The sequence below is a fragment of the Phyllobates terribilis genome, unplaced genomic scaffold, assembly GCF_046119375.1.
Source record: "Phyllobates terribilis strain yellow unplaced genomic scaffold, ASM4611937v1 Scaffold_8__6_contigs__length_399053987, whole genome shotgun sequence".
In the NCBI taxonomy this organism is placed as follows: domain Eukaryota; kingdom Metazoa; phylum Chordata; class Amphibia; order Anura; family Dendrobatidae; genus Phyllobates; species Phyllobates terribilis.
The window spans coordinates 197785809-197807552 of record NW_027362768.1 but is presented as its reverse complement, the minus strand read 5'-3'; the positions used below and the strand labels follow the sequence as shown (position 1 = coordinate 197807552).

General features: G+C 48.8%; 2 protein-coding genes across 3 annotated transcripts in view; one reads left to right on the top strand and one right to left on the bottom strand.

The window, feature by feature from the left end:
• BEST4 (bestrophin 4) overlaps positions 1–15324 on the top strand; it is a 23251-nt gene extending 7927 nt beyond the window's left edge. Inside the window, exons 3-9 of the mRNA XM_073644019.1 lie at positions 3292–3620; positions 3949–4103; positions 5205–5282; positions 5651–5800; positions 5872–5952; positions 6636–6790; positions 11426–15324. Of these exons, the coding sequence (XP_073500120.1) occupies positions 3292–3620; positions 3949–4103; positions 5205–5282; positions 5651–5800; positions 5872–5952; positions 6636–6790; positions 11426–11858 (1381 nt within the window). The 3' untranslated portion in view covers positions 11859–15324. The remainder of the gene's footprint in view (positions 1–3291; positions 3621–3948; positions 4104–5204; positions 5283–5650; positions 5801–5871; positions 5953–6635; positions 6791–11425) is intronic.
• The window catches only part of LOC141157125 (uncharacterized), a 56261-nt gene continuing 49795 nt past the window's right edge, over positions 15279–21744 (bottom strand). For both annotated transcript variants that reach the window (XM_073644020.1, XM_073644021.1), the window contains one exon: positions 15279–21744. In XM_073644020.1, coding sequence (XP_073500121.1) covers positions 20489–21744 — 1256 coding nt within the window. In that variant the 3' untranslated portion in view covers positions 15279–20488.

Genomic DNA, 21744 nt, shown 5'->3' with positions numbered 1-21744 from the left:
CAACAGTGTCACCAACAAAGCCCCCCCCCCCCCCACACCATCACACCTCCTCCTCCATGCTTCACGGTGGGAACCAGGCATGTAGAGTCCATCCGTTCACCTTTTCTGCGTCACACAAAGACACGGTGGTTGGAACCAAAGATCTCAAATTTGGACTCATCAGACCAAAGCACAGATTTCCACTGGTCTAATGTCCATTCCTTGTGTTCTTTATCCCAAACAAGTCTCTTCTGCTTGTTGCCTGTCCTTAGCAGTGGCTTCCTAGCATGTATCTCTGTATACAGGGAGCTCCCCCTAGTGGTGGCTGCAGACAGAATCTTATCATGTATCTCTGTATACAGGGAGCTCCCCCTAGTGGTGGCTGCAGACTGAATCTTATCATGTATCTCTGTATACAGGGACCTCCCCCTAGTGGTGGCTGCAGACAGAATCTTATCATGTATCTCGGTATACAGGAAGCTCCCCCTAGTGGTGACTGCAGACAGGATCTTATCATGCATCTCTGTATACAGGGAGCTCCTCCTAGTGGTGGCCACAGACAGAATCTTATCATGTATCTCTGTATACAGGGAGCTCCCCCTAGTGGTGGCTGCAGACAGGATCTTATCATGTTTCTCTGTATACAGGGAGCTCCTCCTAGTGGTGGCTGCAGACAGGATCTTATCATGTATCTCTGTATACAGGGAGCTCCCCCTAGTGGTGGCTGCAGACAGGATCTTATCATGTTTCTCTGTATACAGGGAGCTCCTCCTAGTGGTGGCCGCAGACAGAATCTTATCATGTATCTCTGTATACAGGGAGCTCCCCCTAGTGGTGGCTGCAGACAGGATCTTATCATGTTTCTCTGTATACAGGGAGCTCCCCCTAGTGGTGGCTGCAGACATGATCTTATCATGTATCTCTGTATACAGGGAGCTCCCCCTAGTGGTGGCTGCAGACAGGATCTTATCAAGTTTCTCTGTATACAGGGAGCTCCTCCTAGTGGTGGCCACAGACAGAATCTTATCATGTATCTCTGTATACAGGGAGCTCCCCCTAGTGGTGGCTGCAGACAGGATCTTATCATGCATCTCTGTATACAGGGAGCTCCCCCTAGTGGTCACTGCAGACAGAATCTTATCATGTATCTCTGTATACAGGGAGCTTTCCCTAGTGGTGACTGCAGACAGAATCTTATCATGTATCCCTGTTTACAGGGAGCTCCCCCTAGTGGTGGCTACAGACAGAATCTTATCATGTATCTCTGCATACAGGGAGCTCCCCCTTGTGGTGACTGCAGACAGGATCTTATCATGCATCTCTGTATACAGGGAGCTCCCCCTAGTGGTGGCTGCAGACAGGATCTTATCATGCATCTCTGTATACAGGGAGCTCCCCCTAGTGGTCACTGCAGACAGGATCTTATCATGTATCTCTGTATACAGGGAGCTTTCCCTAGTGGTGACTGCAGACAGAATCTTATCATGTATCCCTGTTTACAGGGAGCTCCCCCTAGTGGTGGCTACAGACAGAATCTTATCATGTATCTCTGCATACAGGGAGCTCCCCCTAGTGGTGGCTGCAGACAGGATCTTATCATGCATCTCTGTATACAGGGAGCTCCCCCTAGTGGTCACTGCAGACAGGATCTTATCATGTATCTCTGTATACAGGGAGCTTTCCCTAGTGGTGACTGCAGACAGAATCTTATCATGTATCCCTGTTTACAGGGAGCTCCCCCTAGTGGTGGCTACAGACAGAATCTTATCATGTATCTCTGCATACAGGGAGCTCCCCCTAGTGGTGACTGCAGACAGAATCTTATCATGTATCTCTGTATACAGGGAGCCCCCCCTAGTGGTGGCCGCAGACAGAACCTTATCATGTATCTCTGTATACAGGGAGCTCCCCCTAGTGGCGAATGCAGACATGATCTTATCATGTATCTCTGTATACAGGGAGCTCCCCCTAGTGGTGACTGCAGACAGAATCTTGTCATGTATCTCTGTATGCAAGGAACTCCCCCTAGTGGTGACTGCAGACAGAATGTTATCATGTATCTCTGCATACAGGGAGCTCCCCCTAGTGGTGACTGCAGACAGAATGTTATCATGTATCTCTGCATACAGGGATCTGCCCCTATTGGTAGCTGGAGACTGAATGTTATCATGTATCTCTGTATACAGGGAGCTCCCCCTAGTGGTAGTTGCAGACAGATTCTTATCATGTATCTCTGTATACAGGGAGCTCCCCCTTGTGGTGACTGCAGACAGAATCTTATCATGTATCACTGTATACAGGGAGCTCCTCCTAGTGGTGACTGCAGACAGAATCTTATCATGTATCTCTGTATACAGGGAGCTCCCCCTAGTGGTGACCGCAGACAGAACCTTATCATGTATCTCTGTATACAGGGAGCTCCCCCTAGTGGTGACTGCAGACAGGATCTTATCATGTATCTCTGTATTAAGGGAGCTCCCCCTAGTGGTGGCTGCAGACAGAATCTTATCATGTATCTCTGTATACAGGGAGCTCCCCCTAGTGGTGGCCGCAGACCGAACCTTATCATGTATCTCTGTATACAGGGAGCTCCCCCTAGTGGTGACTGCAGACAGGATCTTATCATGTATCTCTGTATACAGGGAGCTCCCCCTAGTGGTGACTGCAGACAGGATCTTATCCTGTATCTCTGTATACAGGGAGCTCCCCCTAGTGGTGACTGCAGACAGGATCTTATCATGTATCTCTGTATACAGGGAGCTTCCCCTAGTGGTGGCTGCAGACAGAATCTTATCATGTATCTCTGTATACAGGGAGCTCCCGCTAGTGGTGGCTGCAGACAGAATCTTATCATGTATCTCTGTATACAGGGAGCTCCCGCTAGTGGTGGCTGCAGACAGAATCTTATCATGTATCTCTGTATACAGGGAGCTCCCCCTAGTGGTGGCTGCAGACAGGATCTTATTATGTATCTCTGTATACAGGGAGCTCCCCGTAGTGGTGGCTGCAGACAGGATCTTATCATGTATCTCTGTATACAGGGAGCTCCCCGTAGTGGTGGCTGCAGACAGAATCTCATCATGTGTCTCTGTATACAGGGAGCTCCCCCTAGTGGTGGCTGCAGACAGGATCTTATTATGTATGTCTGTATACAGGGAGCTCCCGCTAGTGGTGGCTGCAGACAGAATTGTTTTATATTTGAGGGAGAATCAGATAATTTGATGATTTGTACAAAGCACAAGGATTGTTCTATGGACGTCTGTTGAGTGGAGTTGTCCTTTACCTGATTGCTTTTGCCTTTCTTGTGTGCAGAGTGGTACTAACAGAGGATCAGAAGAAACTATTTAAGAAGGTTGCCGAATACTGTGATGCAAACAGCAAACTGATCCCTCTCTCCTTCGTCCTGGGTTTCTACGTCACCCAGGTCATGAAGCGTTGGTGGGATCAGTACACCAGCATCCCCCTGCCGGATCAACTCATGTGTGCGGTGTCCAGCAACGTCCATGGAGGAGATGAGAGAGGCCGTCTTCTGCGACGCACCCTGATCCGCTACGCCAACCTGTCGTCAGTGCTAATCCTGAGATCCGTCAGTGTCCGAGTGCTGAAGAGATTTCCAACGATGGAACATATAGTGGAAGCAGGTGGGACCTGAGCAAACGTCTAATGCATCCACAGACCCCCAGACCCCGGGAGGACGATTGGCCGTGAAGGTCGGGTTTACATTTAGTGGAATGAAACATTGGCGCCTGAGAAGACCCGGGAAGATCGCGCTGGGTCTGCAGAGGTTACTAAAGGTCATAGCTGGGTCGGGGGTCAGAAACCGAGCCTTGAGGGTGAGGTTCTGGGTAGATCCAGTCTTGATCCCTGTCATTCTGGTATTAATGGGATCACATCCAGGAACAGTGGGGTGCCCTAATATTTGAGGGATCAATGTCTGTTGATTCTGAAGACGACATCTTATTTTTCCAGGGTTCATGACCCACGAGGAGCTGAAGAAATTTGAGAGTTTATCGTCAGACTTCAATAAGTATTGGATCCCCTGTGTCTGGTTCACCAACCTGGCGGCTCAGGCTCGGAGGGACGGCCGAGTGCGGGACGACATCGCCCTGAAACTCCTCATAGACGTGAGCTCTGTGCGACAGATTACGTGTGTACTGTGGAGGGGGCACTGCCGCTGGCATCGTGGGGGGCACTGCCGCTGGCATCGTGGGGGGCACTGCCGCTGGCATCATGGGGGGCACTGCCGCTGGCAGCGTGGGGGGCGCTACAGCCGGCATCGTGGGGGGCACTGCCGCTGGCATCGTGGGGGGCACTGCCGCTGGCATCGTGGGGGGCACTGCAACTGGCATCGTGGGGGGCACTGCAACTGGCATCGTGGGATCATTAAGACTGGCATTGTAGGGATAACTACATCTGGCATCGTAGAGCGGGAACTACAGCTGATATCATGGGGGCACTGGAACTTGCATTGTGGGGGGCACTATGGCTGGTATTGTACAGCGGGACACAACAGCCAGCATCGTGGGGTCACTGAGACTGGCATAGTGGGGGGCATTACGGCTAGCATCATGGGGAGAGCTACACCTGGCATTGTAGAGCAAGGCACTATGACTGGCATCGTGGGGGTCACTGGGAATGGCATCGTAGAGCGGGGCACTACAACTGATATCTTGTGGGGCACTCTGACTGGCATTGTGGGGTTCACTATGGATGACATCCTAGGGAGATGGCATTGTGGGGGGGGGCACTACAGCTGGCATTGTGGGGGGGCTCTGGCTTTGTGGAGGTGCTGCTGTGGCATCATTGGGGGCTCTGTGGCTGGCATTTCTAGCTATGTGGGGGCGCTGTATCTGGCATTATCAGAAGCTCCATGATGCAGGTGGCGGGCATTATTCTAGGGGATCTGGCAGGATACTGGGGGGCCGGGTCAGTGATCCCATCCAAAAGGCTGCGATATACAGGAGCCCGTATGAACCCGGGGTCGTACGTCTGTCTTTTCCATCTATGTCCGGGGCACAGAGGATTTATTTGTGTTTGGTCCCGGGACCCTGAGGGGCCCAAATTTGCCTCTTGCCCATAAGACCAGTGCTATGAATGACGCAGAACGTTTAGGGGGTTTGCTACAGATCTTACATTGTGGCCCCCGGGATTTACAGTAATAATGAGCAATAGCCGCGTCGCCGCCATTATCCCTGATATCAGTGTTATCTCTTGTGTCTCCCCAGGAGCTGAATAAATACCGCGCCAAGTGCAGCATGCTCTTCCACTATGACTGGATCAGCGTCCCGCTGGTGTACACACAGGTCAGACTGTCACATGTCCATCAACACAGGAGGCTATTCTGCTGCCCCCTCTTTGAGACTCTAGTCACAACCAAAGCTGCATTTAGCATTTCATTTACATCGTGTCTTATCCTCCAGTCACCTCCAGAGCTGCAGTCACTATTCTGCTGTTACATCAGGTCTTATCCTCCAGTCACCTCCAGAGCTGCAGTCACTATTCTGCTGTTACATCAGGTCTTATCCTCCAGTCACCTCCAGAGCTGCAGTCACTATTCTGCTGTTACATCAGGTCTTATCCTCCAGTCACCTCCAGAGCTGTGATTACTAGTCTGCTGGGAGTTGTAGTACTGGTACAGTGCAGTGTGATGACGGCAGCGTCCTCCCCACAGGTGGTCACCATCGCCGTCTACTCGTTCTTTGCCTCCTGCCTCATCGGTCGTCAGTTCCTCCCTTTTTCGGCAGACGAGGATCCCCCCCTGGACATTTATGTCCCCATCTTTGCGCTACTGGAGTTCTTCTTCTACTTCGGGTGGCTGAAGGTTCGTGACATTTTCGGTTCCCCCCCCTCATTGTGCCGCCATATTGGTGATCATCGCTTTTGGTTTTTCAGGTGGCCGAGCAGATCATCAATCCCTTCGGCGAAGACGATGACGATTTTGAGACCAACAGACTAATAGACAGAAATCTGCAGGTGAGAGATGATGGGGGAGGGGTGACCAGTCGCCCTGACCTACGACCGGCGTCACCCCGACCTACGAACGGCGTCACCCCAACCTGTCCCTGGCGTCACCCCGACCTGCGACCGGCGTCACCCCGACCTACGAACGGCGTCATCCCGACCTTCGCCCGACCTACGACCGGCGTCACCCCGACCTACGAACAGCGTCATCCCGACCTTCGCCCGACCTGCGACCGGCGTCACCCCGACCTGTCCCCGGCGTCACCCCGACCTACGACCGGCGTCACCCCGACCTACGACCGGCGTCACCCCGACCTACGACCGGCGTCATCCCGACCTACGAACGGCGTCATCCCGACCTTCGCCCGACCTGCGACCGGCGTCACCCCGACCTACGACTGGCGTCACCCCGACCTGCGACCGGCGTCATCCCGACCTACGAACGGCGTCATCCCGACCTTCGCCCGACCTGCGACCGGCGTCACCCCGACCTGTCCCTGGTTTCACCCCGACCTACGACCGGCATCATTCTGACCTGCGACCGGCGTCACCCCGACCTGCGACCGGCGTCACCCCGACCTACGACCGGCGTCACCCTGACCTACGAACAGCGTCATCCCGACCTTTGCCCGACCTGCGTCATCCCGACCTGCGCCCTGCATCACCCCACTCATGTCCGCACTCTTGTCTTCTAGGTTTCCCTCCTCTCTGTGGATGACATGTACCAAAACCTGCCGCCCATCGAGAAAGACAAGTACTGGGACGAGCAGAGCGCGCTGCCGCCATATACCATGGCCACCGCGGCCGAGACCCTGAAACCGTCCTTCATGGGCTCCACCTTCGACATGCAGTAAGGAGCGGTGGCAGCTCCCAGATTTCCCATCATATAATGTTTCTTTCCTACTTTCACCATCTCTGCTGCAGCCGCTGAATCTCCTGGAGCTGCCGATTCTCAGCGTTACAATGTGTCAGTGAGAAGTGAACAGCTCGGGCTCCTTCGTTACAATGTGTCAGTGAGAAGTGAGCAGCTCGGGCTCCTTCGTTACAATGTGTCAGTGACAAGTGAGCAGCTCGGGCTCCTTCGTTACAATGTGTCAGTGACAAGTGAGCAGCTCGGGCTCCTTCGTTACAATGTGTCAGTGAGAAGTGAGCAGCTCGGGCTCCTTCGTTACAATGTGTCAGTGAGAAGTGAGCAGCTCGGGCTCCTTCGTTACAATGTGTCAGTGAGAAGTGAGCAGCTTGAGCTCCTTCGTTACAATGTGTCAGTGAGAAGTGAGCAGCTTGAGCTCCTTCGTTACAATGTGTCAGTGAGACATGAGCAGCTTGGGCTCTGTGAAGACCCGGGGTCTTCCGTGGGTGTAACGCTACTCAGACAACACAGGGTGATGGTAAAGCAGCGTGGCAATACTTTATTGAACCACAAAGCGGACAATAAACATATAGAACAGTCCCAGCACATACCCAACATGGTACAACATTGCACAGTCTCATCCTTCCTTCTCCACCTGCCTGGGATAGAACAGCTGCGACTTTGGGACTTCCAGGGCCGACTACCTCAACCAGTGGCCCCAGGCTTCTTGCGGGCCCCCACAGAGAGACGGTAGCGGCAAGCTTAGGAAGCTAGCAGTCCACTGAAGTACAAGACCAGGAGACCAGAGGGTCCCACCCTGACCTCTCCGAGAGTTTCCATGGGTTCCAGGCGAATGGAGGGTCCCACCTGGCAACCCCAAACAACATATCCATGGGGCCAGGTGACTTCATCGTCCCAACCTGGTCTCCCCAAATGTATCCATGGTCTCTCTGATGGTCAATGGAGCAGATCCATATCCTTCTGGTCAGGGCCATGTACCCTTAGGCTAGAATCATGTAGAATCCAAATCTGTGTCTCTGTGCCATACTATCCATCTGCTGTCCTGAAGGATGTTTCTCATTCTCCTTGTAAAGTCTTTCTGAAGCTCCTTAATTCTGCTTGCAGCACTACATACAGTACAGACCAAAAGTTTGGACACATCTTCTCATTTAAAGATTTTTCTGTATTTTCATGACTTTGAAAATTGTACATTCACACTGAAGGCATCAAAACTATGAATTACCACATGTGGAATTATATACTTAACAAAAAAGTGTGAAACACCTGAAAATATGTCTTATATTCTAGGGTCTTCACAGTAGCCACCTTTTGCTTTGATGACTGCTTTGCACACTCTTGGCATTCTCATGATGAGCTTCAAGAGGTAGTCACCGGAAATGGTCTTCCAACAATCTTGAAGGAGTTCCCCGAGATGCTTAGCACTTGTTGGCCCTTTTGCCTTCACTCTGCGGTCCAGCTCACCCCAAACCATCTCGATTGGGTTCAGGTCTGGTGACTGTGGAGGCCAGGTCATCTGGCGTAGCCCCCCATCACTGTCCTTCTTGGTCAAATAGCCCTTACACAGCCTGGAGGTGTGTTTGGGGTCATTGTCCTCGTGAAAAATAAATGATGGTCCAACTAAACGCAAACCGGATGGAATAGCATGCCGCTGCAAGATGCTGTGGTAGCCATGCTGGTTCAGTATGCCTTCAATTTTGAATAAATCCCCAACAGTGTCACCAGCAAAGCCCCCCCACACCATCACACCTCCTCCTCCATGCTTCACAGTGGGAACCAGGCATGTAGAGTCCATCCGTTCACCTTTTCTGCGTCGCACAAAGACACGGTGGTTGGAACCAAAGATCTCAAATTTGGACTCATCAGACCAAAGCACAGATTTCCACTGGTCTAATGTCCATTCCTTGTGTTCTTTAGCCCAAACAAGTCTCTTCTGCTTGTTGCCTGTCCTTAGCAGTGGTTTCCTAGCAGCTGTTTTACCATGAAGGCCTGCTGCACAAAGTCTCCTCTTAACAGTTGTTGTAGAGATGTGTCTGCTGCTAGAACTCTGTGTGGCATTGACCTGGTCTCTAATCTGAGCTGCTGTTAACCTGCGATTTCTGAGGCTGGTGACTCGGATAAACTTATCCTCAGAAGCAGAGGTGACTCTTGGTCTTCCTTTCCTGGGGCGGTCCTCATGTGAGCCAGTTTCTTTGCAGCGCTTGATGGTTTTTGCAACTGCACTTGGGGACACTTTCAAAGTTTGCCCAATTTTTCGGACTGACTGACCTTCATTTCTTAAAGTAATGATGGCCACTCGTTTTTCTTTACTTAGCTGCTTTTTTCTTGCCATAATACAAATTCTAACAGTCTATTCAGTAGGACTATCAGCTGTGTATCCACCAGACTTCTGCACAACACAACTGATGGTCCCAACCCCATTTATAAGGCAAGAAATCCCACTTATTAAACCTGACAGGGCACACCTGTGAAGTGAAGACCATTTCCGGTGACTACCTCTTGAAGCTCATCAAGAGAATGCCAAGAGTGTGCAAAGCAGTCATCAAAGCAAAAGGTGGCTACTGTGAAGAACCTAGAATATAAGACATATTTTCAGTTGTTTCACACTTTTTTGTTAACTATATAATTCCACATGTGGTAATTCATAGTTTTGATGCCTTCAGTGTGAATGTACAATTTTCAAAGTCATGAAAATACAGAAAAATCTTTAAATGAGGTGTGTCCAAACTTATGGTCTGTACTGTACATCCCTGTTTATAATTAGATCTGAGTAAGGTCATCAGTCATAGGTCAGAGGTAAAGGTGCAGGGCTCATCATGTCTCATTGTTTTAGCTAATCAATTTACATAGCTGGTATAGCAGGGGCTCTTTAAATCAACATTCAGCTGACTTAGTATAATGTGCAATTAGCATAGTAGCAAACATCATTGTTTCCAAACCCAAGAGGAGACAACAATCAGGGTTAGGCCTCTTTCACACGTCGGTATCTCCGGTACGAGTGGTGACAGTTTCCACACGTACTGGAGACACTGACACACGTAGACACATTAAAATCTATGGGTCTGTGCACATATCAGTGTGTTTCCATGGACCGTGTGTCCATGTGCTCCACACGCTGACATGTCTGTTTTTTTGCGGATACAGGGTCCGCAAAAGTGTCTCCCACTGAACACACACGGATGACATCCGTGTGTCACGTACCGGTGCCTGGGAATCAGCGCTACAGGATAGCGATGTTCCCAAGCGCCGGGTGCTGCGATCAGCACCAGAAGGGACCATGATGAGGGTAGTAGTAGTCTGCTCCTGCAGTGTCCCCACCTGTAAAATGAATAATAAAATAATAAGAGCCATATACTCGCCTCTCCTAGGTGTCCCCCCGCTGTTATCCTCTGACCGCTGACGCTGAGGAGCCGGGGAGAATGAGCCACTGCAGCGAGCGGGCCCTGGAGCTGTGCTCAGTGAGTGACAGGACACCGCTCCTGAGCTGCAGCTCCGGAGCCGCTCATTCTCCCTGGCTCCTCGGCGTCAGCAGTCAGAGGATTTTATTATTTTATTCTTATTTTTACAGGTGGGGACTCACAGCGAGAGCAGACACTACTACCCTCATCATTGTCCCTGCTGGTGCTGATCACAGCACCAGCAGGGAACCATGATGCAGGCAGCGTTCAGCACCCGGCGCTTGGGAATAGCGCTACCTGTACCGCTGATTCCCAGGCGCTGGTCCGTGTGATCCTGATGCAGCACACTCGGGCACATGGGATACGGATATCTACGGTACCGTTTTTTTCCGGTACCGGAAATATCCGATGTGTGAAACCGGCCTTATGCAAATACTGGTCTGTTCTTATTGACCAGACACAAATACACAATGATAATAGTGTATTTCTCTTGGATTAACAAATCTAAACATCTGGCTTATTAAGATTTTAGGCTGTATCGTCACAGGTTTCTTTGTTACAATGTGTCAGTGAGAAGTGAGCAGTTTGGGCTCCTTCCTCACAATGTGTCAGTGAGACATGAGCAGCTCGGGCTCCTTTGCTACAATGTGTCAGTGAGACATGAGCAGCTCGGGTTCCTTTGTTACAATGTGTCAGTGAGACATGAGCAGCTCGGGTTCCTTTGTTACAATGTGTCAGTGAGACATGAGCAGCTCGGGCTCCTTTGTTACAATGTGTCAGTGAGACATGAGCAGCTCGGGCTCCTTTGTTACAATGTGTCAGTGAGACATGAGCAGCTCGGGCTCCTTTGTTACAATGTGTCAGTGAGACATGAGCAGCTCGGGCTCCTTTGTTACAATGTGTCAGTGAGACATGAGCAGCTCGGGCTCCTTTGTTACAATGTGTCAGTGAGACATGAGCAGCTCGGGCTCCTTTGTTACAATGTGTCAGTGAGACATGAGCAGCTCGGGCTCCTTTGTTACAATGTGTCAGTGAGACATGAGCAGCTCGGGCTCCTTCGTTACAATGTGTCAGTCCGTAGTCTCGACTCTTTAGCTCATTGAGTATTGTGTAGACTGGATACAACTGTAACAAACCTTCCTGCGGCTCTCAAGACATGCTGGGAGTTGTAGTGCAGGCATCATAGATGTCGGGGTAACCGCTGTCTCTCTTGTTTCAGCATTGAGGTGGACTCGGAGCAGAGTCAGCAGGTGGCGGCCACCCCCAACCTCCCGCGGGCCCGCACCCCGATGCTCAGCCGATTCCTCTCTTCCGCCGCGTCCCCCGCAGTCGGTATGAAAAATCTTAAGGGTCTCGGGGTGAGGAGCCATCTTGTCCGCTTCAGAGGAGACGGATTTCCCTCTCCCAACACAAACACCCGCTACTCAGACCTGGACCCCGACGGGCGCATCGATGAGGAGGAGACCACCGAGGAAGAAAGGGAAAGTCGGGCCAGCGAGCCGCCGACCCCCAAAGTTGTGTCCAAATTCCCCCGACGTCTGGAGGCGTCAGAGAGACAGAAAAAGATGGAGCAGCCGAAGACCACCAACATCCTCATCACTGTGGACGAACCTTCAGAGGAAAACATCGAAGCCGACCAAGCGGAGTGCTGAAGACCCCGGGACACCTCACCTGAAATATCAGCTGTTGCTCCCTGTTATCAGACATTGCAGGCAGAGAAAAGAAACAGTGCAAAGGTTACCAATGAGATGATATCAGCCTCTTATAACGCTCCAGTACTGATATAACCTCCAGACATTACATCATATGTGAATAATATCAGCCCCTCTTATAACGCTCCAGTACTGATATAACCTCCAGACATTACATCATAAGTGACTGATATCAGCCTCTTATAACGCTCCAGTACTGATATAACCTCCAGACATTACACCATATGTGACTGATATCAGCCCCTCTTATAACGCTCCAGTACTGATATAACCTCCAGACATTACACCATATGTGACTGATATCAGCTCCTCTTATAATGCTCCAGTACTGATATAACCTCCAGACATTACATCATATGTGACTGATATCAGCCCCTCTTATAACGCTCCAGTACTGATATAACCTCCAGACATTACATCATATGTGACTGATATCAGCCTCTTATAACGCTCCAGTACTGATATAACCTCCAGACATTACATCATATGTGACTGATATCAGCCTCTTATAACGCTCCAGTACTGATATAACCCCAAGACATTACATCATATGTGACTGATATCAGCCTCTTATAACTCTCCAGTACTGATATAACCTCCAGACATTACACCATATGTGACTGATATCAGCCCCTCTTATAACGCTCCAGTACTGATATAACCTCCAGACATTACACCATATGTGACTGATATCAGCCCCTCTTATAACGCTCCAGTACTGATATAACCTCCAGACATTACACCATATGTGACTGATATCAGCCCCTCTTATAACGCTCCAGTACTGATATAACCTCCAGACATTACATCATATGTGACTGATATCAGCCTCTTATAACGTTCCAGTACTGATATAACCCCAAGACATTACATCATATGTGACTGATATCAGCATATGTGACTGATATCAGCCCCTCTTATAACGCTCCAGTACTGATATAACCCCCAGACATTACATCATGTGACTGATATCAGCTCCTCTTATAACACTCCAGTACTGATATAACCTCCAGACATTACACCATATGTGACTGATATCAGCCCCTCTTATAACGCTCCAGTACTGATATAACCCCCAGACATTACATCATATGTGATTGATATCAGCCCCTCTTATAATGCTCCAGTACTGATATAACCCCCAGACATTACATCATATGTGATTGATATCAGCTCCTCTTATAACACTCCAGTACTGATATAACCTCCAGACATTACACCATATGTGACTGATATCAGCCCCTCTTATAACGCTCCAGTACTGATATAACCTCCAGACATTACACCATATGTGACTGATATCAGCCCCTCTTATAACGCTCCAGTACTGATATAACCCCAAGACATTACATCATATGTGACTGATATCAGCCCCTCTTATAACGCTCCAGTACTGATATAACCCCCAGACATTACACCATCTGTGACTGATATCAGCCCCTCTTATAACGCTCCAGTACTGATATAACCCCCAGACATTACACCATATGTGACTGATATCAGCCTCTTATAACGCTCCAGTACTGATATAACCTCCAGACATTACACCATATGTGACTGATATCAGCCCCTCTTATAACGCTCCAGTACTGATGTAACCTCCAGACATTACATCATATGTGACTGATATCAGCCCCTCTTATAACGCTCCAGTACTGATATAACCTCCAGACATTACACCATATGTGAATGATATCAGCCCCTCTTATAACGCTCCAGTACTGATATAACCCCCAGACATTACACCATATGTGAATGATATCAGCTCCTCTTATAACGCTCCAGTACTGATATAACCCCCAGACATTACACCATATGTGACTGATATCAGCCTCTTATAACGCTCCAGTACTGATATAACCTCCAGACATTACACCATATGTGACTGATATCAGACTCTCTTATAACGCTCCAGTACTGATATAACCTACTGACATTACACCATATGTGACTGATATCAGACTCTCTTATAACGCTCCAGTACTGATATAACCTCCAGACATTACATCATATGTGACTGATATCAGATCCTATTATAACGCTCCAGTACTGATATAACCCCCAGACATTACATCATATGTGACTGATATCATCCTCTTATAACGCTCCAGTACTGATATAACCTCCAGAAATTACATCATATGTGACTGATATCAGCTCCTCTTATAACGCTCCAGTACTGATATAACTTCCAGACATTACATCATATGTGACTGATATCAGCCCCTCTTATAATGCTCCAGTACTGATATAACCTCCAGACATTACACCATATGTGACTGATATCAGCCCCTCTTATAACGCTCCAGTACTGATGTAACCTCCAGACATTACATCATATGTGACTGATATCATCCTCTTATAATGCTCCAGTACTGATATAACCTCCAGAAATTACATCATATGTGACTGATATCAGCTCCTCTTATAACGCTCCAGTACTGATATAACTTCCAGACATTACATCATATGTGACTGATATCAGCCTCTTATAACGCTCCAGTACTGATATAACCTCCAGACATTACACCATATGTGACTGATATCAGCCCCTCTTATAACGCTCCAGTACTGATGTAACCTCCAGACATTACACCATATGTGACTGATATCAGCCTCTTATAACGCTCCAGTACTGATATAACCTCCAGACATTACACCATATGTGACTGATATCAGTCTCTTATAACGCTCCAGTACTGATATAACCTCCAGACATTACATCATATGTGACTGATATCAGTCTCTTATAACGCTCCAGTACTGATATAACCTCCAGACATTACATCATATGTGACTGATATCATCCTCTTATAACGCTCCAGTACTGATATAACCTCCAGACATTACATCATATGTGACTGATATCAGCCCCTCTTATAATGCTCCAGTACTGATATAACCTCCAGACATTACATCATATGTGACTGATATCAGCCTCTTATAAGGCTCCAGTACTGATATAACCTCCAGACATTACACCATATGTGACTGATATCAGCCTCTTATAACGCTCCAGTACTGATCTAATCTTATTTTAATATATTGAGGCAGATAAGTTAGATTTTTCTCATTGATATCCGCGTATGATAAATCCTGCTCTGCCGAACACGGACTTATTTGTTGGCTGTACAGGTGCAATGGACTTTGGTGCTGCCTATACATGTTACAGATCTGGGGCAGTTTCCTGTAATAATAAATTCAATTTGGAAAGTTAATTTAACGAATCTAAATAAAACATATTGTATTATGATGTAAATTACATGAGGAGCCTCAGGAGACGTCGGGGATTATGCAGACATTTTGTGCAGTTTAGTATTTCTATCTTGGTTATAAGAATAATCCGTTTGTGGCAACAAATGTTTTTAAACAGTTTTTTATTCAAATAAAACTTTCACTTGATAAATATTTACAATTCTTTGTTTTCCTGCAGTAGAAAAGTTCAGAGAACACAGCTCCAATACCCACCACAAGGTGGCAGCGTTATCCTCTATACCAGCAGAAGAGGCACAGCCTAGAGGACATAGGAAGAAGCCTCTGCCTGATACAGTATCACACAGGAAGGATTAGATACACGGCTCAGCAGACAGTATCACACAGGAAGGATTAGATACACGGCTCAGCAGACAGTATCACACAGGAAGGATTAGATACACGGCTCAGCAGGCAGTATCACACAGGATAGGATTAGATACACGGCTCAGCAGACAGTATCACACCGGAGGGATTAGATACACGGCTCAGCAGACAGTATCACACAGGATAGGATTAGATACACGGCTCAGCAGACAGTATCACACAGGAAGGATTAGATACACGGCTCAGCAGACAGTATCACACAGGAAGGATTAGATACACGGCTCAGCAGACAGTATCACACAGGAAGGATTAGATACACGGCTCAGCAGGCAGTATCACACAGGATAGGATTAGATACACGGCTCAGCAGACAGTATCACACCGGAGGGATTAGATACACGGCTCAGCAGACAGTATCACACAGGAGGGATTAGATACACGGCTCAGCAGACAGTATCACACCGGAGGGATTAGATACACGGCTCAGCAGACAGTATCACACAGGAGGGATTAGATACATGGCTCAGCAGACAGTATCACACAGGAGAGGATTAGATACACTGCTCAGCAGACAGTATCACACAGGAAGGATTAGATACACGGCTCAGCAGACAGTATCACACAGGATAGGATTAGATACACGGCTCAGCAGACAGTATCAAACAGGAGAGGATTAGATACACGGCTCAGCAGTCAGTATTACACAGGATAGGATTAGATACACAGCTCAGCAGTCAGTATCACACAGGATAGGATTAGATACACGGCTCAGCAGAAAGTATCACACAGGAAGGATTAGATACACGGCTCAGCAGACAGTATCAAACAGGAGAGGATTAGATACACGGCTCAGCAGTCAGTATCACACAGGATAGGATTAGATACACGGCTCAGCAGTCAGTATCACACAGGATAGGATTAGATACACGGCTCAGCAGAAAGTATCACACAGGAAGGATTAGATACACGGCTCAGCAGACAGTATCACACAGGAAGGATTAGATACATGGCTCAGCAGACAGTATCACACAGGAAGGATTAGATACACGCTCAGCAGACAGTATCACACAGGAGGGATTAGATACACGCTCAGCAGACAGTATCACACAGGATAGGATTAGATACACGGCTCAGCAGTCAGTATCACACAGGAAGGATTAGATACACAGCTCAGCAGACAGTATCACACAGGAGGGATTAGATACACGCTTCATCAGACAGTATCACGCAGGAGGGATTAGATACACGCTCAGCAGACAGTATCACACAGGAGGGATTAGATACACGCTCAGCAGACAGTATCACACAGGAGGGATTAGATACACGCTCAGCAGACAGTATCACACAGGAGAGGATTAGATACACGGCTCAGCAGTCAGTATCACACAGCATAGGATTAGATACACAGCTCAGCAGACAGTATCACACAGGATAGGATTAAATACACGGCTCAGCAGTCAGTATCACACAGGAGAGGATTAGATACACGGCTCAGCAGTCAGTATCACACAGCATAGGATTAGATACACAGCTCAGCAGACAGTATCACACAGGAGAGGATTAGATACACGGCTCAGCAGTCAGTATCACACAGCATAGGATTAGATACACGGCTCAGCAGTCAGTATCACACAGGATAGGATTAAATACACAGCTCAGCAGATGGTATCACACAGGATAGGATTAGATACACAGCTCAGCAGTCAGTATCACACAGGAGAGGATTAGATACACGGCTCAGCAGACAGTATCACACAGGAAGGATTAGATACACGCTCAGCAGACAGTATCACACAGGAGGGATTAGATACACGCTCAGCAGACTGTATCACACCGGAGGGATTAGATACACGCTCAGCAGACAGTATCACACAGGAGGGATTAGATACACGCTCAGCAGACAGTATCACACAGGAAGGATTAGATACACGCTCAGCAGACAGTATCACACAGGAGGGATTAGATACACGCTCAGCAGACAGTATCACACAGGAGGGATTAGATACACGCTCAGCAGACAGTATCACACAGGAGGGATTAGATACACGCTCAGCAGACAGTATCACACAGGAGGGATTAGATACACAGCACAGTAGATGCGGTCTCCCCCGGGTGTTTGGTGCCACCTGTATTTCTCATCACTTTTTGTGCGGGGAACAAGGCCTCCTTGTGCGCTGCCCCCGGCCCCTCTGCCATGAATGTTGGCATTGAGTGGCGCCTGGGTGAGATGTGATCCATTCGCAGATGCACAGGCACCTGCGGCCCCGGAGGACGAGACCTCCTCTGATGCCAGGGATGGGGTCGATCCCTCATCTACTACCTCTGCTCACAATCTGCTCCTGGGAAAGCTGGGTGACATGATCGCCTTGTGATGGGGCAGATTTGTCTTTCTGGAGATTGGGAAAGCTGGGTGACAACCAGTGCGCCCCTCATTAGGTTGTCAGCTTTATGGACTCCTCGTTATTCAGCTATTAACCCTTGGACAACATGAGCTGTGCCGTCTGAATGGGAAATACAGGAAGGGAAGGTCACTGCGGCAGGAGACGCCCAGAAAAAGAATTTCCTCCTGGAAGAAATGTGTCAGTCCTGGCAGACAGCACCTCACCGGCAGCAGCAATGTGGGGAGGGTCTCCTGATACCATCACCTCATCCTGAGCCTTCTGGTGCAAGAACAGAAAGGAAGAAAAGCAGTGAAGACTGACACAGGCAGAGTGTTAACATAGCAGATATATGCACCTAAGAGAAGCGGGAGTTGTGTGGAGTCTGTCCATTAAAATTAGTGGTTATGGCAAGGGAGGCGGCTGTCCATTCACCGCTCTGCATGTGGTCAGTTACATCCAGAGCTGCATTCACAGTTCTGCATATGGTCAGTGACAGCCAGAGCTTCACTCACCCTTCTGCATGTGGTCAGTTACATCCAGAGCTGCATTCACCCTTCTGCATGTGGTTAGTTACATCCAGAGCTGCATTCACCCTTCTGCTGGTGGTCAGTTACCCCCAGAGCTGCATTCATGATGGGGTGGAGATGAGGCGTGAAGTGAGTGTAAGGAAATTACATTATATCCAGGAAAAGTCACTTCCCGTGAGGAAGAGGCGACGTCGCCCACGATGACGGCATCGGAGTCACATTCCTTCTTGTCCACATCATGGATGTTCATGACTGAAGTCCATGTACCTTTGATATCGGACACTGGGCCCCTGAGGAAGATCTGATGGGGGCCACAGTCACCGCAGTGCAGAGATCACTGCACATAATATTCAGGTGAATGGACAGTCAGACATTTTATCATGTAGATTTCCATGCAGTGATAGGATCTCTGCTTGCTGTCAGTGGAAGGAAACTTATTGGTTACATTCAAAAGCTAAAATCTCCTCCACACACAAAACTTCTTCCAGATTCTGAGGGTTTGTTACAATGTATCAGTGCAGACAATCCTCCACCAGCTAAACAAAGCCGCTGTACAAATAACTCACTTGTCCTTAGTTTGTTACAATGTATCAGTCCAGGCTGTGTCTTGTGCTCTGTAAGGGCAGCGGGCATGCGGATACTTATCGTTCAGCCATCGCTTCCCATTCACCTCTCGGGTCATTGGGGCCACAAATAAACGTCATCATCAGTAAGAACAAAGTAGTAAAAAGATGCAGGAAACTCAATATCGGGGGCTTACAGCAGTGAGGGACCCCCATACAGTGCATGGACCCCCATACAGCGCATGGACCCCCATACAGCGCATGGACCGCCATATATTGCACGGACCTCATGGTCAGTAGTCATCACATCAGATCTCTGGTCAGTGCGTTACAGGACGTGGCCTGTACATTATAAAACGTGGCCTGTACATTATATTATGTGGTCAGTGTATTATAGGACGTGGCCTCTACATTATAGGATGTGGTCAGTGTATTATAGGACGTGGCCTGTACATTATAGGACATGGCCTGTACATTATAGGATGCGGTCAGTGTATTATAGGACATGACCTGTACATTATAGGACGTGGCCTGTACATTATAGGACATGGCCTGTACATTATAGGACGTGGCCTGTACATTATAGGACGTGGCCTGTACATTATAGGATGTGGTCTGTACATTATAAAACGTGGCCTGTACATTATATTATGTGGTCAGTGTATTATAGGACGTGGCCTGTACATTATAGGACATGGCCTGTACATTATAGGATGTGGTCAGTGTATTATAGGACATGACCTGTACATTATAGGACGCGGCCTGTACACTATAGGATGTGGCCTGTACATTATAAGACGTGACCTGTACATTATTGGACGTGGCCTGTACATTATAGGATGGAACATGTACATTTTAGGATGTGGTCGGTGCATTATAGGACGTGGCCTGTACATTATAGGACGTGGCCTGTACATTATAGGATGTGGTCAGTGTATTATAGGACGTGGCCTGTACATTATAGGACATGGCCTGTACATTATAGGATGCGGTCAGTGTATTATAGGACATGACCTGTACATTATAGGACGTGGCCTGTACATTATAGGACATGGCCTGTACATTATAGGACATGGCCTGTACATTATAGGACGTGGCCTGTACATTATAGGACATGGCCTGTACATTATAGGATGTGGTCTGTACATTATAAAACGTGGCCTGTACATTATATTATGTGGTCAGTGTATTATAGGACATGGCCTGTACATTATAGGACATGGCCTGTACATTATAGGATGTGGTCAGTGCATTATAGGATGCGGCCTGTACATTATAAGACGTGGCCTGTACATTATTGGACGTGGTCAGTGTATTATTGTACGTGGCCTGTACATTATAGAGTGTGATCGGTGCATTATAGGATATGGTCTATATATTATAATAAATAGAGTCCCGGTTCACCACTGTCTGACCACGGTTAGTCGGTCACTGTTAGTCGCGGTGGTTTTTCTGGACGCATTAATGGTTATTCCTTCTTCACGATATCACGTCCGTTGGTTTTCAGCCCTGGAGGTCGCTCATGAGAGGTCGACGCTCTCATACTCACAATGGTCAGAGTCCTCCAGCTCGATGTCTGGCACCAGACTGTAATAGTCCGTAGTCTGGTTCAGATAAAGCTTCTCTCGGTCACTAGAATCCTTCATCACGTCGGTCACGCTGACAGTTTCCACTCCTGGTTCATCCGGCTTCATCTGCACCTCTTCTTCTTCTTCTTCTTCCTCCTGCACAGCCAACATCAGACCTGGACCCGCACAGCCGTCCTGTCCATCGCCCACCAGGGAGTCGGCAGAGGTCCCCATCTTGATCTCCACCTCTTCATAGAGGTCTCGGTTGCTCCCCAGAAGGGCGGCGGATGGTCTCAAGAGAATGGGGTCCTTGAACTGATGGGCATCATGTTCCCTCCGCTCTTTCTGGAAGTTGTTCCGGGGTTCATATTGATGGTAGTCTCCCGCACTCCCGGTGCCATTGCGATCCACGGTGACCAGGCTGCACTCGCGCCTCGTGCTGGGGAACGCTCCTTTTTGTCTTCGGCAGCAGACGTACCAGCACGTGAGCAGGACCAGCACCACCAGTGGGATGCAGATCAAGGCTATGGTCAGACTGTGGGAGCGGCAGACAGAAGATCTTGGGACATCCAGGATTTTCCTCCCATTGGAGTCTTTTGGAGAGTCGCAGACAATGTCATCCAGCAGGAGCCGGGAGTCATTGGCTCGGATCCTGGGCTCCAGATGGTCGTAAAAGGCACAAGTGCAGTCCAGAGAGTTGTTGAGGAAGCCAAAGGTGGTGAGAGACGGTCTCAGGAGACTGGCGGGGAAGGAGCGCAGGTTGTTGTGGCTCAGGTGGAGCTCCTGGAGGAGGTCGGACACTTGTAAGAAGTTGGAAGGAAGGTGGTGCAGCTCGTTGAACTCAAGGTGGAGAACCCTCATGTTAGGAGCGTTACTCAAGAAACCGCCAGGAAGCTCCGTCAGGTGATTGTGGTCCATGTACAACATCTCCACCAGCGTCTGGTTCCTTCCCTCCTCGGAGTCGGTGATTTCCAGAATCCCAGAGTTGGAAAGATCCAGGACCCGGAGGCTGCGGAGGGCGGTGAAGAGGTTCCACTCCAGGGCGCTCACAGAGAGGGTGAGGTTCACACAACAGCGATCAGACATCAGCAGCGCCCAGTCCGCCTCCTCCTCCAGGGTGATGCATGTACAGGGGTCTTCTCCAGAAATCCCAGCCAGGACCCCCAGAAGATAGAGCAAAGATAACCGGCGTCCCGGGTGGAGAGGAC